The sequence below is a fragment of the Chrysemys picta genome, chromosome 6 (genome assembly GCF_011386835.1).
Source record: "Chrysemys picta bellii isolate R12L10 chromosome 6, ASM1138683v2, whole genome shotgun sequence".
Taxonomy (NCBI): domain Eukaryota; kingdom Metazoa; phylum Chordata; order Testudines; family Emydidae; genus Chrysemys; species Chrysemys picta.
In genome coordinates, this window is record NC_088796.1 from 60,175,547 (window position 1) to 60,193,406 (window position 17,860).

The 17,860-nt window shown below is 46.9% G+C and overlaps 1 protein-coding gene across 10 annotated transcripts in view; it reads left to right on the plus strand.

Annotated features, from left to right (window-relative positions):
- RHOBTB3 (Rho related BTB domain containing 3) overlaps positions 1-17,860 on the plus strand; it is an 80,269-nt gene that overhangs the window by 43,934 nt on the left and 18,475 nt on the right. For 8 of the 10 annotated variants that reach the window (XR_010602242.1, XR_010602241.1, XR_010602247.1 and 5 more), the window contains 5 exons: positions 633-745; positions 3,191-3,311; positions 8,047-8,220; positions 15,913-16,079; positions 17,229-17,325. Coding sequence is in view for 3 of the 10 variants with exons in the window: in XM_065599213.1 (XP_065455285.1) it covers positions 633-745; positions 3,191-3,311; positions 8,047-8,220; positions 15,913-16,079; positions 17,229-17,325 (672 nt within the window). In the remaining 7 variants the exon portion in view is untranslated. The remainder of the gene's footprint in view (positions 1-632; positions 746-3,190; positions 3,312-8,046; positions 8,221-15,912; positions 16,080-17,228; positions 17,326-17,860) is intronic. The other 2 variants (XR_010602244.1, XR_010602245.1) reach the window with 1 other exon arrangement.

Sequence of the window (17,860 nt, forward strand, 5' to 3'; positions counted from 1 at the left end):
TACTTAATGTAGTTTCTAGTCCTTTTATTTTTGATTTTGGTAGAAATGTCCTCTCCCTTCCCTGTTTTGCCTTGAGTGTAAATTTCTTTAAGCAGCTGATCCTTTAAGCTTCAGCAATGTAGGCATCATTCAAAATGTCAAGTAACTGATATATTAGGAGAAACTAACATAGTTAAGTGCCTAATTCTACACGCTCAAACAGCATTTTTTCTGAAATGGCGCATACAAAGTTTATACAGGACTTTGAGTTAAATTTATCTTGAGATTTTTGAAGCAGTCCAGGGGATTTGGACTTTTTTCCATGACATGTACATATATAAATTGCCTAGACTTCTTCGAGAATCTAAATTAAGATATGGGGGCCTGATCTTGAAAAATCCTGATAAAGTCAACATTACATCAATGCGTAGGTTTCACCATTGCAGAATTATAATTTGTGCGTTCTAGGGCACAAACTTGCTGAAAATATCTAACCAACAAAAGTGCTGTGAAAGTTTTTCTATAAAACTGAACTGTTGGGCATGGACATTCTTTTATCTGTCCGTGAAGTCCCATGCACATTAATTTATACCTAATGATATTGACCAGAAAGCTATTCCATGCCTTACGGATGGTGTTTGGTTTTGTCATAGGTGCTTTCCAATGGGAATTGTTGGAAGAAGATATAAAAAAGAAGTTGAAAGACCCAGGAGAAGTTGAGCTTGTGCTTGAGAAAGTTAAATGTATCCTGAAAACTCCAGGAAAGGTCAATTGCCATTATTTTCTTTTGTAATCACTTTTTGTGTAGAATAGCTGGACTCATTAAAAAATAACTTTTTGTAATGTTCCTTGTTCTACAAGTATTGTGGCTTACAGAATCTTGTATTCTATCAGCTGTTCTAAGATATATAAAATAGATCGGGTGGGCAAACGTTGTGGCCTGAGGGCCACATCTGGGAATAGAAATTGTATGGCGGGCCATGAATGCTCACAAAATTGGGGTTGGGGGCTGGAGAGGGTGAGGGCTCTGGTTGGGGGTGTGGGTTCTGGGGTGAAGGCAGAAATGAGTTCAGGGTGCTGGAGGGGTCTCTGGGCTTGGGCAGGGAAGTGAGGTGTGGGGGGGGGTGGGCTACAACTGGGCTGGGATGGGCTCTAGGGTGGGGCTGGGGATGAGTTTGCGGTGTAGGAGGATGCTCCAGGCTGGGATTGAGGAGTTCGGAGGGGGTTCAGGGCTGGGGCAAGGGGTTGGGACGTGGGGTGTGTGTGTGTGTGTGTGTGTGTGTGTGTGTGTGTGTGGCTTGGGCGAAAGCTCCTGGCGGCACTTATCTCAAGCTGCTCCTGGAAGCAGCAGCCATGCCCCCCCCTCCGGCTCCTACGTGGAGCCATGGCCAGGTGGCTCTGCGCACTGCCCCGTCCGTAGGTGCTGCCCTGCAGCTCCCATTGGCCACAGCTTCTGGCCAACGGGGGCTGTGGGGGCAGCATGCAGAGCGGAGCCCTCCGGCTGTCCCTACACGTAGGAGCTGGAACGAGACCATGCTACTGCTTCCAAGAGCATGTGAAATGGTCCCTGACCCTGCTCCCTGGCTGGAACGCCAGAGCAGAGCAAGCCCCAGACCCCTCCTCCCCAGTGGGACCTTGAGGGCGGGATTGAAATGGCTGGCAGGACGGATCCGGCCTGCGGGCCGTAGTTTGGCCACCCCTGTCTTAAATGGAGCTTTCATTTCTCTTGCTTCCCTGACGGGCAGGTGGAAGGGGCATGGAAAGAGAGAGAAGACTCCTGTTGAAAAGAGAATCTTTTCAAGTGGTACTCCCTCCGGCCTCTCTAGCTGCTCTGGATATATAGTCAGGGGTTTTCTTGAAAAATTAAAAAATATTACATAAATTAAATCATATTTTAAATATCAGTTGAGCCCTGTTTAATTAAACTTCATTCAGCAAAATCAGCAATGATTTTAATTACTATTATTTTTAATTTGGTTTCCCTTCTTAATTTCTTATATAGAACTTTCGTTATGAATTTTACTCCCACCTGTTTATGCTCTCTGTATGTGTGTATATATATCTCCTCAATATATGTTCCATTCTATATGCATCCGAAGAAGTGGGCTGTAGTCCACGAAAGCTTATGCTCTAATAAATTTGTTAGTCTCTAAGGTGCCACAAGTACTCCAGCTTTCGTTTAAAGTTTCTAAATTCATAAAAATTATTTGAAAATCAATAATTGAAATCAAAGTGAAAGAATTAGCTTTTGAGGAGGGATTTGAAGGGAGAAAGTGAGGGCACTTGGGTTTGGTTTACACTACCAACTTAGGTCAGCATAACTGTCACTCAGGTGTGGAAAATCCACACCCCTGAGCGACGCAGTTATCTGACCTAACTCCCAGTGTAGAAAATGCTATATCGTTAGAGTTTCTCCCATCAGCATAGCTACTGCCTCTCAGGGAGATGGAGTAAGTATGCCCAAGGGAGAAGCTCTCCTGTCAGTGTAGGTAGTGTCTTCGCTAAATGCTACAGCAGCGCAGCTGCAGTTGTGCTGCTGCAATGCTGTCAGTGTAGAAAAGCCCTTGGTTTTCAGGAGAGAGGTGTCGTTGCAGATGTAGGCTGTAGTGTATTGGGGGAAAAAACCACAAAGGTGTAAGTGGGAGCAGGAGACAAAGGGAATAATGACGTGAGGAATGGTTTGATCACAAGCTGACATGAGATGCAGAAACGGGAGCTTTAACAATGGGGATGAGCAATTACAGCTTTTCAAAGGAAGAGACAAGGAACTAGTGAAGGGACTTGAGAAGGGTAAAGATATGACTGACATGGCAAAAAGATTTTTATAGCTCTTTTATGTTGAAAAGGTGAGAGATGGAAAGACCGGAGGGGAAGAGTTTACAGTGGTCCAAATGAGAGAGAATAGTGGTATGAAACAGGTTGTGATAATGGGGATTGTAGAGAGAGAGAGAGAGAGGCAGATTTTAGAAATGTTACAGCAGAAGACATAGGTTTTGTCAATATTTTTGCATATGAGCGGAGGACAAAAATGGTGCCAGGGATCTTCAAGACTAAAAAAATTGAGAGATGCGGGGGGGTAGTGGAGTTGTCAGTGATGGAAAAAGGAATTAGGAGGAAAGATGAGAATCATTTAATATCATGATAGAAACCATATGCAACAACTATGTACCACTCGTAGGCAATTATACATGTCAGTATCTCTCTCTTGCAGGTGAATAGTTCAAAGAATTGCAGATCTCATCAGACAGCAAGACCCTTGCAGTTATGTGATACTTCTCTCAGGCTTTTCTTTAACACACATGTGTTAGCTGATGTCATCTTCCAAATACAAGGTATAGTGTGTCAGTTTTTCCTTGTGTTTTCCCCCCTATCTTAATCTTAAATATTTTAGAGACTGAGTAATATCTTCTGATGTTCTTTCCAGAAGGAGATTGTGAAAGGAAAACGCCTTCTTGATTTTTAGTTTGTAGTGTTGTTGTAGCCATGTTGGTTCCAGGATATTAGTGAGACAAGGTGGGTGAGGTAATATCTTTTGTTGAACCAACAACTCCTGTTGGTGAAAGAGACAAGCTTTCAAGCTCTTCTTCAGCTCTGGGAAAGGTACTCAAGGCTTGTCTATATTTAAAATGCTACAGTGATACATCTAGTATTTAGCTCTGACGCTCTGAGTATGTTTCCCAGACGTGAAGAAGAGCTCTGTGTAAGCTTGTGCCTCTCACCAACAGAAATCAGTCCAAAAGATTGGTTAGCATAAATAGTTAGCACATAATATAAGGGACTGTAACAGGGCGTAGCAGGGCCCCCCTTGGTTCTGCCACTGCTCCAAAAATTACTCAGAGACCTTCTGGCTCAGCAGTCACTGGTGCACTTTATTTACACAGTGCAAACCCACCACCTCTTACCACATATCGCTGGGGTTCCAGCCTTAGGGGCTTTTCTTTCTTGCAGCCAGGAGGGAATAGCTACCCCTCTTCTTCCACACTCTGGCTTTCCCCCCCTTCCTCCCTCTGAACCTGTATATAGCCCCAGGCTAATCAGTCTGGCAGCTGTTCTGACTCTGCCAATCAGGCTCAGGTACCTCGAGTCAGCTCCAATTCACCTACCTTAATTGGAGCTGGAGTGACAGAGAGCTGGCTCAGCAATTCCTGGTCAGCATCCTGTCACAGGGACCATTCAAGGGGAAGTGGCCCATTAACACCCGTACAGTCATAGGACAAAAAAGAGGAAGTAGCATATTACAGATAGTTGTAATAAACCATAAATCCAGTGTCTTTTTTTAAGGCCATGTTTTTTAGAGTGTAGCCAAGTTATGAATTTAAGCTCCAAAGCTTGTCTTTTGAAGGTGTTGTGCAGGTTTCCTTTGAGGATGAGGCCTGAGCGGTCATATATGGAGTGATCGTTTTGTGAGAAGTGATATGATGCGAAACGGTGTTTGTCTTTTATAATTTTTCTGTGTGAGTTCGTTTGAGAGTATAGTGATTGTCTGGTTTCACCCACATAGTTGCTTTTGGGGCATTTAGTGCACAGACAAGGTACACCATATGTTGTGGTAGGTGTGCATAGGATCCATGATCACCATATAATTTTCCAATAAATTTCCACAGAAAAAAAACTTTTCTGAAAGCCAGTTATTAGCTTATTAAAAAAAACAGCCCATCCAAATACTTTAAAATAAGGTAATGCCCCGTTCAAGTATCCATTTTAACATTTGCCAATCCAGACACGTTGCATTCGCTACTTTTCAGACTTTGCCCCACTATGATTAAGTCCCATACACCACCAACAGGTACAGTAACACTATACACACACCACATTCCCCACAACTGCACTAGGACACAAAACTTGAACTCACCCTGGAAAATAACACCCCTCATACTTTTTAATGGAAAATAATACATCATACACTTCTTTAATTCAGATATGTACAGCTGAAGTTGGGATTAAGGTTTTGCTTTATAGTGAGCAGTGTGCTGTTTGTATTATGTTGCTGTATGTATTGTAGGTGAAGACTTAATAAACATTAAATATTTTAAATTTCTTGATTGTTATTGAAATGACTGGGAAGAGTACAGGCTAGCTCAGAGGTGGGCAAAACTACGGTCTGCGGGCCACATCTGGCCCGTGGGACCCTCCTGCCCGGCCCCTGAGCTCCTGCCCCGGGAGACTCGCCCCCAGCCCCTCCCCTGCTGTTCCCCCTCCCTCAGTTCTCCCCACCACCGGTGCAATGCTCTGGGCGACGGGGCTGCAAGCTCCTGGGGCAGCACAGCTGCAGAGCCATGGCGACCTGGTGTTCTTTGCTGAGCGGTGGCGTGGCTGGCTCCAGCCGGGCGGCACAGCTGCCTGCCCTGCTGCTCTGGGCGGCGCAGCTGTAGCACCGCCAGCCACCAGTGCTCCAGGCAGCGCGGTAAGGGGGCAGGGAGCAGGGGGGGTTGGATAGAGGGCAGGGGAGTTGGGGGTGGTGGTCGGGACGGGGGGTGTGGATAGGGGTCGGGGCGGTCAGAGGGTGGGGAACAGGGGGGTTAAATGGGGGCAGGGGTCACAGGTGGGGCAGTCAGGAAGGAGAGAGGGGGTTGGATGGGGCGGCTGGGGGCAGTCAGGGGCAGGGGTTCTGGGGGTGGGCAGGGGACAGGGAGAAGGGGCGGTTGGATGGGGCAGGGGTCCCGGAGGTGCAGTCAGGAAGGAGGCGGGGGGTTGGATGGGGCAGCAGGGGACCTGGGGGCTGTCAGGAAAAAGGGGGGTTGGATGGGGCAGGAGTCCTGGGGGGGGGGGCATCAGGGGACAGGGAGCGGGGAGGTGGATGGGGCAGGAGTCCTGGGGGAGGAGGGGCTGTAAGGGGGCAAGAAGCTGGGGGGACCAGATAGGGGGCAGGGGCCAGGCCATGCCTGGCTGTTTGGGGAGGCACAGCCTCCCCTAACCAGCCCTCCATACAATTTTGGAAACTGGATGCGGCCCTCAAGCCAAAAAGTTTGCCCGCCCTGGGCTAGCTCCTCTATCACCAGCTTTCTGTTTGTGCAGCCTCTCTGCCTGCTGAGGGAATCGTGACTTGGGGGAATGCAGCCAGTTTTTAGTCCCTTCATGCTACTGGAGCAGCCCAGAAAGTTTGCCCATCTATGATTAAATACAATACAAGTTTTTTAAGATAACTGAATAGATAATTTGAAAGGTTATTAACTGTTAACTGAGCAGGATTGATTGTTTGTTTATGAAGATTTGTAAGTATTCCTTGTCAGAAGCCCAAAAAGGGACCAAATCACTGGATCTGTTTTCTCACTGCCTCTGAAGAATGTGTGTTCTCACCACAAAAGTAATGGCGGACTCTAGATAACTTTCACAAGAACTAAATGCACTTATCCACTAAAAGAACAGTTGAATGGAAAAAATGATGACACATTTGGGGTGTGCTGTTGCAAATCAGTATCAGACAAGATACTTATCTGAACACTAACAGTTTTCCTGACTTGTCCACTCCTACCCCATATGCAAAAAAACCTCTCCCCAAACACTAGACAATTGTTGAATTATTTTGTTTTCAACTTGAAACACCCAGGGTCAAATATGAAGATTTAATCCCTCAAAAATGGGTGCATGGAGAAAAGGGGATTTTTTTCTAGATGTCCCTTTCAGTATGCAATAAAAACAAAAGGACTTTTGATAATGAAAACGAAACACTAATGCAAAACTTGGCAACACAACAGTTCAGTTCTAAGTTCCACTCTTGGGATATTCCTTGTGGGAAGCTGATGAAACAATAGCACCCACTACATATTTCAAAGAAAATATCACTGATGAATAAATTGACATTTACAAAGGAGCATGCCATCCATTACCAAAATGGTGACTAAAGGATTAAAAAAATGGCTACGTACTATTTTCTCAAAGAGTAAGTTTTACTCTAATTTTCCAATCACAGTTGTAGTAATTGATTTGATTTTTTAAGTAGCACAGTTTAACTTTTCGAATTGTACAATTAAGACATTTCTATATATTGTGACAGGACTTTGGTCATGATCCTTCAAACATATGTGCTTAACGTTAAGTATGTGAGCAGTTCCATTGAGTTTGCAGGATTTGGACCCCAGACTATAAAACTATTGGTATTTCAGTAAGTGTTATTGAAACATTATACAAATACAGTGGCTCCCAGTTGAAAAAATACAGAAGGTTATTTAATCCCCTAAATACTGAATGCGTGTATGTATGCAAATATTTGTATATAATCTTATGTAGTATGTCTTTTATTTAATGTGCGCCTCTTACATATATGCATATATAGCTATAAAATATATGCTACAGGTGTATCAGTGTATTTAATGTGTGCTAATTAGATAATCTGAAAATATAAGCAAAGATTAATAGTAACAGAACAAAAAGCAAACACCATTTACTGATGCCTATAAGAAATCAGCCAATTAGTGATGGTTAGGTTCAGAGGGAAATGAAGATGGTTGGATGTTGTCATAATAAACAGATCAGTTAAATGCTAATATATATACTTACATGAAAATCCTATATATTGACTATATGACTCCTTCCCACCCTTCAGACATTATCCGTCTTGGTAGGCCCTGATCCTGTAACTTCTTGCATATGGGTGAATTGCTGCACTTGTGTGGAGCCTATTCCCTTTAGTACAGTGCTGCACAGGTGCAGCAATCCACCTAGACTCAAAAAAATTGCAGGATCAGGGCCTTGATTATAAGCTTTTCAAAGAAAGGACTATACAGCACCTAGTACAATGGCATTCCACCTTGTATGATTTGCCTTAGTGTGTTTGAATGTGATCTCCCAAAGCTTTAGTCATGTCAGTGATGCTCCTGAAATCCATGGAACTACTTGGGTATACTGCAAATTCTTACACATGCCTTTTATTTGCATACAGAAGACACAATGGTCCAAATCCTCAGCTGGTGTAAATTGTCATATCTCCATTGACTTCAGTGGAGTGATGTCAGTTTATACCAGCTGAGGATCTGCCCTGAAGTGATAAGTACTTCTCTAACTTGCAAAACTGGTGTAGAGAGCAGGCTGCAGTAATAAATGTGTCATTTTTTGTTTTAAATCTGACAGGTGCTACTGTACCAGCCCACAGAGCAGTTCTAGTGGCTCGCTGTGAAGTAATGGCAGCTATGTTTAATGGAAGTTATATAGAAGCAAATAGTTTTCTGGTTCCAGTTTATGGGGTTTCCAAAGATACTTTCCTCTCCTTTCTAGAGTATCTGTATACTGATTCCTGTTGTCCAGGTAAGCAAATGTAAAAATATCCTTATATCCTTTAACTCCTTGCATACTTCAGGCATATTTTTGCCCCCAGATTTTGTGGGGGTTACAGGGGTGAAAGGGGGAAGTAAGGGGGAGGAGATACACCAGTGACTTTTCATTTCCCTGCTTCTTCAACATACTGAATGAAGGATTGAAGTTTTACACTTCTCTGTAAATTAATATCCAGGTGTAATCCCAATATAAAAAAATTAAGTGAAAAGTTTCTAGTCGTATCCTTAACACCTTCATCCTTTTGCATTTTGTGTCTAAATAGCAATGTTGTAAACAAAGTACATTGGGAAGAGTTTTGCATTACCAGATACTTTAAATTCACTAGTAAAAGTATTCATATTGGTTGATGTATTTCTGGTTAAGGATTTCTATTGGCTGAAGATATTTCTTAGAAACTTTTTGTCTTAGGTGTAGCTTTCTGTGGTACAACATGAGAATGAAGTTCTCTCTCCCTTAAAAAAGAAAACTTTATTCTTCTTCGAGTGCTTGCTCATATCCATTCCATTAGGTGTGCGCGCGCCGCGTGCACGATCGTCGGAGAATTTTCTACCCTAGCAACACCGGCGGGTCGGCTGTGGAGCCCCCTAGAGTGGCGCCTTCATGGCGCTGAATATATACCCCAGCCGACCCGGCGCCCCCTCAGTTCCTTCTTACCGCCCCTGACGGTCGTTGGAACTGTGGAGCGCGGCTTAGCTGTTCTCCACTCTCCCTAGCTTATTCAGTTATTCACAGTTATAGTTATAGTTCTAGTTGTTTATAGTTAAATAGTTGGTTATTCACTTTGTTAATAGTTGTTATATAGTTAAAGGGGATTAAGGGGGTTGTCTCCCCCTTTTTCCCCCGGCCGCGTGGCCGGGCTCATGCCCAAGGCTCCCGGCTTCAAACAGTGCGCCTCCTGCGCTAAGCCTATGCCAACGAGTGACCCGCACGACTCGTGTCTGAAGTGCCTGGGAGAGTCCCATCAAACAGATAAGTGCAAGATCTGTAAGGCCTTCAGACCGAGGACCAAGAAGGAGCGGGACTTTCGGCTCCGGCAACTCCTTATGGAGGCGGCACTTAGCCCGGACGCTCCATCAGCGCGTCAGGCCCCGGCACCTAGCACCTCGGTGCGCAGTGCCCCGGCGGCACCGACCATTCCGACCACGTCGGACAAGCCTCCACGGCACCGGACCTCGTCGGCACCGCACTCACAGCAAGTGCCTCGGCGCCGTTCATCATCCCCGGGACATAAAAAATCCCATAAGACGGGGACCGCCGTGCCGAAGACGCCGGCTCCCCCGGTGCCGGGGGTAGAGCCGCGTCCGCCTGTGGAGCACCGAAAACAGGTGCCTCCAGCACCGTCGACTCCGGCTCCGAGGCCGTTGAGTCCGGTGCAGACAGGGTCACCACCGCGACCGGCGGTGATACAGTGCCTCCCGTCGACCCCAGAGACCTTCGCGACGGCGAGAGACTTGATCGCTCTCACGGAGCCGGCACCGCCCCAACCACCGGCACCGTCGGCACCGTTGACTCGTCCGGTCCAATCTAGGGGGAAACCTGCCTTGATGTGCCCTCCATCGCAGGGGCTGGAACCACGGCACCGGTCTAGGTCCCGAAGCAGGTCCCCACGCCGCTCGCAGTCCCGGCGCCGGATATCACCTCGGCACCGGTCGTACTCGCGGCCAAGATCATCGTCGCGGCACCGCTCTACGTCTCGGCACCGCTATGATCGTCGGCACCGATCGACATCGAGACGTAGTTCTCGGCACCGATACGATCGACGCTCGACGTCGAGAGGCCGCTCCCGGCACCGGGCCTACTCCAGGTCATCGTCCAGGTCCAGATCCGACTCCCGGCACCGGCGCGGTCATCGGCACCGATCGCGATCTCGGCACCGATCGCCGGCACCGCGTAGAGATAGAACATCTCCAGACCGGCACCGTGCGGCACCGTATCCCACGGGATTCGTCTCGGCGCAGTCGGCACCGCCATGGCCATCGAGATCGGTGTCTCGCTCCTCTGAGGACATATCGAGATCGGCATACCCCCCTCAGGGGCAAGCCGAGGAGCAAGATATAGGCCATTGGCAGGAGGTAGCAGAGGACCCTGCTCATGGCCCATCTCACTGGTCTTTCTGGACCCCGTGGGCGTACCATCAGGGGCAAGGGGCTCCAATAACTTCAACCTCTCGCTCGGGTCACTCTGATAGAAGGGCCCCAGAGTCCACCATCTCTCGCCCTCCTCCAGGGGGCATGGAGGCTTCCGTGTCCGCACCACCTGACGTCCTGGACCCAAGGGCAGGTGATGCTCCGGCCCAGGAACAGGGAGACCAGGACCCTCCCTTGGATCCCTTACCACCGGAGGCATCTTCCTCTTCCTCTCCGGATGAGGCAGTGGCGGGCACGTCGTGCACAGGTCCACCCCCAATAGATCTTCGGGCTCATCAGGACCTCTTACGTAGGGTGGCCTGTAATATGGACCTACAGGCGGAGGAGATAGTGGAGGTGCAGGACCCCATTGTAAATATCCTCGCGGCGGATGCCCCATCAAGAGTGGCGTTGCCCCTGATCCGCACGATCCAGGCTAATGCCACTACGATATGGCAAACTCCTGCCTCTATCCCACCCACAGCCAGAGGGGTGGAGAGAAAGTACTTTGTCCCCTCAAAGGACTATGAGTACCTGTATACTCACCCACAGCCGTGTTCACTGGTGGTGTCATCAGTGAATGCAAGGGAGCGCTACGGTCAACAGGCCGCAGCGCCCAAATCGAAGGAGGCTAAGCGTCTCGATTTGTTTGGCCGTAAAGTTTAATCAGCCGGAGGGCTGCAACTTAGAGCGGCTAACCGGCAGGCGCTCTTGATCCGTTATGGTTTTAACTCCTGGAACTCTATGGGGAAGTTCAAGGAGTTGATTCCCCAAGAGTCCAGGGAAGAGTTCGGGGCCCTAGTTGAGGAAGGTAAGAAGGTGGCTCGGACTTCCTTACAGGCCTCACTAGATATAGCGGACTCGGCTGCGAGAACCCTGGCATCAGGTATCGCTATGCGAAGGACCTCCTGGCTCCAAGTTTCGGGTTTGCCCCCTGAGTTGCAACAAACCCTGCAGGATTTGCCCTTTGAAGGACAGGGGTTGTTCTCGGAGAAGACGGACTCTCGCCTGCAGAGCCTCAAGGACTCCAGGACAATCATGCGCTCCCTGGGGATGCATGTTGCAGGTCCTCAGCGCAGGCCATTTAGGCCTCAGCCTCAGCGCTTCTACCCCCCCCCCCCCACCTCGTCAGAGACAGGACTCTGCCCGGAGGCGGGGGCGAGGTGGTAGAAGAAGGTGGACCGGCCCTCAACCTGGTCAGAACCAAGGGCCACCAAGGCCACCCGCAGGCCCCAGGCAGAACTTTTGAAGGTGCGGTTGAGGACGGCGCCCCAGTCATCCCCCAGGATCCAGCCCCCTCCTTTCGGGATCGCCTCTCCCACTTCCACCGTGTTTGGTCCCTTATAACTTCGGACCGTTGGGTCCTTCGCACGGTGGAGAGGGGATACGCTATCCAGTTTTCTTCAATCCCCCCCTCCCACCCCCCTTCCCCGTCCCTCTTCAGGGACCCTTCTCACGAGCAACTTCTTATACAGGAGGTTTCCACGCTCCTTGCTATGGGGGCCATAGAGGAGGTTCCAGTAGAGTTAAGGGGCAGGGGATTTTATTCCCGTTACTTCCTGATCCCCAAGTCCAAAGGAGGTCTGCGACCCATCTTGGACTTGCGCGGACTCAACAAATTCGTAGTAAAGTTGAAGTTCCGCATGGTCTCTTTGGGGGCCCTTATCCCTTCCCTCGATCCTGGAGAATGGTTCGCCGCCCTCGACATGAAAGACGCATACTTTCATATCGCAATTTACCCGCCTCACAGACGCTTCCTGCGATTCGTGGTAAGCAAAGTGCACTATCAATTTGCAGTCCTTCCCTTCGGCCTATCCTCGGCCCCAAGAGTGTTCACGAAATGTATGGCTGTCGTGGCAGCGTACCTTCGTCGGCAAGGGATACAGGTGTTCCCGTACCTAGACGACTGGCTGGTACGTGGTCGCACCAAAGAGCAAGTTCGAGCTCACGTCCACATAATAGTGCACACATTCAACGAGTTGGGCATCCTACTCAACAAGGACAAATCCACTTTAGAACCTACCCAGAGAATAGAATTCATCGGCGCAGTCCTAGACTCCAGACGTGCACAAGCCATCCTGCCACACAACCGCTTTTGTACCATCACGAGCCTTATTCAAGGGCTCAGGGCCTTCCCAACTACCACGGTGAGGTCGTGCCTCACCCTGCTGGGTCACATGGCTTCCTGCACGTACGTAACCAGGCATGCCAGACTTCGGCTTCGCCCACTCCAGACCTGGGTGTCATCGATATACCGCCCACATCGGGACAGCCTGAACATGGTGGTCACGGTCCCGAACTCGGTCCTGACCTCCCTCACCTGGTGGCTAGATCACAATGTGGTTTGCGAGGGGATGCCATTTCACGCCCCACAACCCTCTCTGCACCTGGTCACAGACGCTTCATCTCTGGGTTGGGGCGCCCATCTCAACGAACACCATACCCAGGGCCTGTGGACTGCACCCCAGCTAGCCCTGCACATCAATGTTCGGGAACTGATGGCGGTGCGCCTGGCGTGCCAGGCTTTTCTCAATCTCCTACGTGGCCGCTGCGTGTTAGTTCTCATCGACAACACCACGGCCATGTTTTACATCAACAAGCAAGGAGGAGCACGTTCGTCAATTCTATGCCAAGAGGCCATTCGCCTGTGGGACTTCTGCATCGCCCACTCAATCCATCTCACGCCATCGTTCCTCCCTGGAGTCCAGAACACTTTAGCGGACCGACTCAGCAGGTCCTTTCAGACGCACGAGTGGTCTATCCGTCCGGACATCATACATTCTGTCTTCCAGAAGTGGGGGTTTCCCCAGATAGACCTGTTTGCATCTCGAGACAACAGGAAATGCCACGTGTTCTGCTCCCTGCAAGGTCGAGCTCCGGGCTCCCTCTCGGATGCGTTTCTCCTTCCCTGGAAAGACCACCTGTTTTATGCCTTCCCTCCGTTTCCTCTGGTCCACAAGGTACTGCTCAAATTGCGCAGAGACCAGGCACAGGTAATTCTGGTCGCTCCAGCGTGGCCGAGACAACATTGGTACACCACACTGTTGGAACTCTCGGTTCAGACACCGATCCCGCTTCCATTATGTCCAGATCTCATCTCTCAGGACCACGGCCAGCTGCGTCACCCCGACCTGCAATCGCTCCACCTCACGGCGTGGTTGCTCCATGGTTCACCCAGGCAGAGCAACAATGCTCGCACTCTGTCCAACAGATTCTGCTGAGCAGTAGGAAGCCTTCAACACGGACCACATACTTGGCCAAGTGGAAACGGTTCTCCTGTTGGTGCGAACAACGAGCCACGTCCCCGTTACAGGCACCTATTCCTCTCATATTGGAATATCTCCTCTCCCTAAAACAGCAGGGGTTGGCGATATCTTCAATTAGAGTTCACCTGGCCGCTATATCAGCCTTTCACCCAGGAGAACTCGCGTCCTCGGTATTCTCTAACCCGATGGTCGTTAGATTCCTCAAGGGCTTAGACCGGATGTACCCACAACAACGTCAGCCCGTTCCGACGTGGGACCTCAACCTGGTTCTCTCCAAGCTCACAGGTCCTCCATTCGAGCCACTGGCCACCTGTTCACTTTTGTACCTATCCTGGAAGACAGCCTTCCTCGTAGCCATCACCTCAGCAAGGCGCGTTTCTGAACTCAGGGCGCTTACATCCGAGCCCCCTTACACAGTTTTCCATAAGGATGAAGTGCAGCTTCGTCCACATCCTGCCTTTCTCCCTAAGGTGGTTTCTCCATTTCATATCAACCAGGATATATTTCTCCCGGTCTTTCATCCTAAACCACATGCTACTCGCCAGGATCAACGTTTGCATTCTCTGGACGTACGCAGGGCCCTGGCTTTCTATATTGACCGCACAAGGCACTTTAGAAAGACGACGCAACTCTTCGTTGCAGTGGCCGACCGAATGAAAGGCTTACCGGTCTCCTCACAACGCCTATCCTCCTGGATTACGTCTTGCATCCGGACTTGCTATGACCTGGCAGGTGTCTCAGCACCGCACCTCACCGCTCACTCCACGAGGGCCTAAGCTTCCTCGACTGCTTTCCTGGCGCAAGTTCCGATCCAGGACATTTGTAGAGCGGCGGTTTGGTCATCAGTCCACACGTTTACAGCTCACTATGCACTAGTGCAGCAGTCCAGGGACGATGCTGCATTCGGATCAGCGGTTTTGCACACAGCAATGTCTCACTCCGACCCCACCACCTAAGTTGGGCTTGGGAGTCACCTAATGGAATGGATATGAGCAAGCACTCGAAGAAGAAAAGACGGTTACTCACCGTTGTAACTGTTGTTCTTCGAGATGTGTTGCTCATATCCATTCCAAACCCGCCCCCCTTCCCCACTGTCGGAGTAGCCGGCAAGAAGGAACTGAGGGGGCGCCGGGTCGGCTGGGGTATATATTCAGCGCCATGAAGGCGCCACTCTAGGGGGCTCCACAGCCGACCCGCCGGTGTTGCTAGGGTAGAAAATTCTCCGACGATTGTGCACGCGGCGCGCGCACACCTAATGGAATGGAACGTCTTTTTTTTTTGTAAGTTATCAAAATATGATGCATTAGTGTATCATTACAATGAAGTATATTTATAATAGAATTTACAAATTGTTTTATTCATCTTCTACTTAAGTAACACATTGAAAATTAAATCTTAAGTCATTTCAATGCCATTCCAATGCCTTGAGGCCATTTTCTAGATGAAAAAAGAAATACAGTTTAAATACTGTTTAGTCAGAGCTCCAGGTTAGTACAAAGTTGTTTCTCTTTGTCAAGTTTCATTTTTTTTTAAAGCTTAAATCTATCTAATCTGTTTAATCTAGTAATGCAGTTATAACAAAACCGGATGACTACACTGAACTGGAATAAATCCCTAAAACAGATTTTGGTTAAAGTAATCTTGGTTTTATAAGCTATCATAAGAAATATTGGAATTTTACATTGTAATACTTAAATATTTCAAGTGACTCCCACTAGAGGACATGAATGAAATTTTTTTAAATAATGCTCTATTTTTTCTTTTTCATCTCTGTGTCCAACACTACCTGCTTAAATGTTACTATTGTAATTTACTGTTTGGGGGGGAAAAAAAGAAAGACCTTGCTGTGTTATGTCTGGCTTTTTCATGAAACTTTGCATAATTGTATAGAAACAATTTTTTCTCCACACAGCAAAATGATATAAATTGGAAGGTCAAATCCTAAATTCACTGAAGACTGTTCACTTCAGCAGCAATATTTGACCCACAATCTACAACATAGGAAAGTTTAGTAACTACATTGCATTAGCTCATTTTTTTTTTTGGAAGATAAAATAGTGGTCACTCTTTTTGAAATTAAATACTTTTCTGCTAAAATAGAGTTCACCTGTCAAAAATTGTGAAATACAGTGCAGAAACATAAGATAATCAGAAGCACTTTGATTTTGTGTCTATTCCAAGCAAATTTAAGTGATTACTGTAAAAATGGTTTTGATCAGCCTGCCAATGAGATTGCACTAACCATAAGTCATGTTTGGTTTTTTTACCAGCCAGTATTTTGCAAGCCATGTCTCTCTTGATTTGTGCTGAGATGTACCAGGTATCCAGACTCCAGCATATCTGTGAGCTTTATATCATCACACAGCTGCAGAGTATGCCTAGTAGGGAATTAGCATCTACAAGTCTTAGCGTTGTCAGCTTGCTCAGAAAAGCCAAGGTATGTATTGCTCATACATGAACATGTAATGTATGAGTGATGGAATTTCTTTAAAAAAAAATTTTTGTTGATATTTCACTTTTCAGGGTTGGATATTTACTGGTATATCTGTTCTTTAGGGATTAGTGGTAGCACAAGGATAGCCAGAGTACAACCTGCCAAGAGCACAGTTTCCCCCGCCTTTGTACCATGAGAACTTTCTTACTTGCAGCGTGTCTATGCATTTGTGACATGTCCTGCCTGTGAGCCACATAGTAGTAATTCAGCTAAACTGTGCAAATTCTATCGTAGAAGCACTGCAGTGAGTCTAGATGAAGTGGTTCCTTCTTTAGTGCTGGAAGAGCTGTCTCCAACTGTGCACCACGTCTCAAATGCACAGAAGGACTGGGTAGAACAGAGTGTGCATTTGAAAATGATGAATAAAAAACCAAGTGGTAAGAGAAGATAGGCGAGCTGAGAAACAGGACAGGAAAGAGGAGAGACAAAAATAAAGACCGATTGGGGGAACAGAAAAGGAGAGTAAAGACAAGACAGATAAAATCATTTTTACTGCTCAGGGATAGGAAGTGCAGCCTCTTAAAGAAACAGTGTTTCATAAAAAAAAAAAAAAAGGAGAAGGCAGAATTAGCTTACCCACAATAAACTCTTGCAAAAAAAAAAAATGTACGCAAAAAGACAAGGGAGAAGAGGAGTTAGGAGATCTTGCTGTGGCATTAAACAGCAATTAGTTGTACTTTATTAGATAGCTAAATTTAGTTTAGTTTAGCCACTGTTATATTAACCAAAACATTTTTAGAAAAGATACATACTCTCAACAACAAATTTGAAATTGATTTTTAACTGGCCCTGAATTTTCTCAGTCCTAATCTGCTTTGTGAGACTGTCATGGTGTCTGGCAGCTACCTGTTTGCTGCCAGTTTTCTGCTGTTTCAAACACGTTCTCAGAATTTGTATGTCGTTGCCAGTTTGTTGTGCTATATTTTCCCTCATTTATTTTTGCCATGGATACCGCTCTTCATTTGTTATGCTGTTACTTTGACACTGGAAATCTTAAATTATGACTTTTGCTTTTTTCCTTCTGCTATCTTTTATCTGTCTTAATCATGAACAGTATTTGTATTCTGTTTCACTTTCCTTTTTTCCTTGCAGTTTCACAACTCTGACTGCCTTTCAACTTGGCTCCTTCATTTTATTGCCACTAACTACCTCATCTTCAGTCAAAAGCCTGAATTTCAAGATCTTTCAGGTAGTTTACCAATTCCTATCTTTTAAAAATTAAAAAAACCACCTTTTCCATTATATTTGGACTGAAGAATAAATGCAAAGTAATGCTGCTTCTGAGCATGTGAGGAGATAAGTGAGACTTCAGAGAGATGTACTTAAGTCTATTTATTTTATACATTGAATCAAGATTACAAGTTGCTTCCAAGGACGTGCTATTTAAACACCACATAATAAGCATAACGTTTAAAAAAAAAATTAGGATCTCTATAATGCTGTCCAATAGCTGATATAGCATATTATGAAACCAAATGATTAAATGGCACTTCATTCATGTAAGTAAACCCAAGTGACAAAGTAGTCAGTCAAATTGGTTTAGGAAATAGAGGTGGAAGAGGTAAATTATATAGTTCATTTTTTTAAAAAAGCCAAACCTTGTGAGGTGCACCCACCCAGTTTGCTTTAAAAGAAATGTAGAAACCACCTGACGGATTAATGGGAGTTGTATTAGCTCTGCACCTCTCACAATATGGCCCTATTGTACTCTGCTGACATCTGTA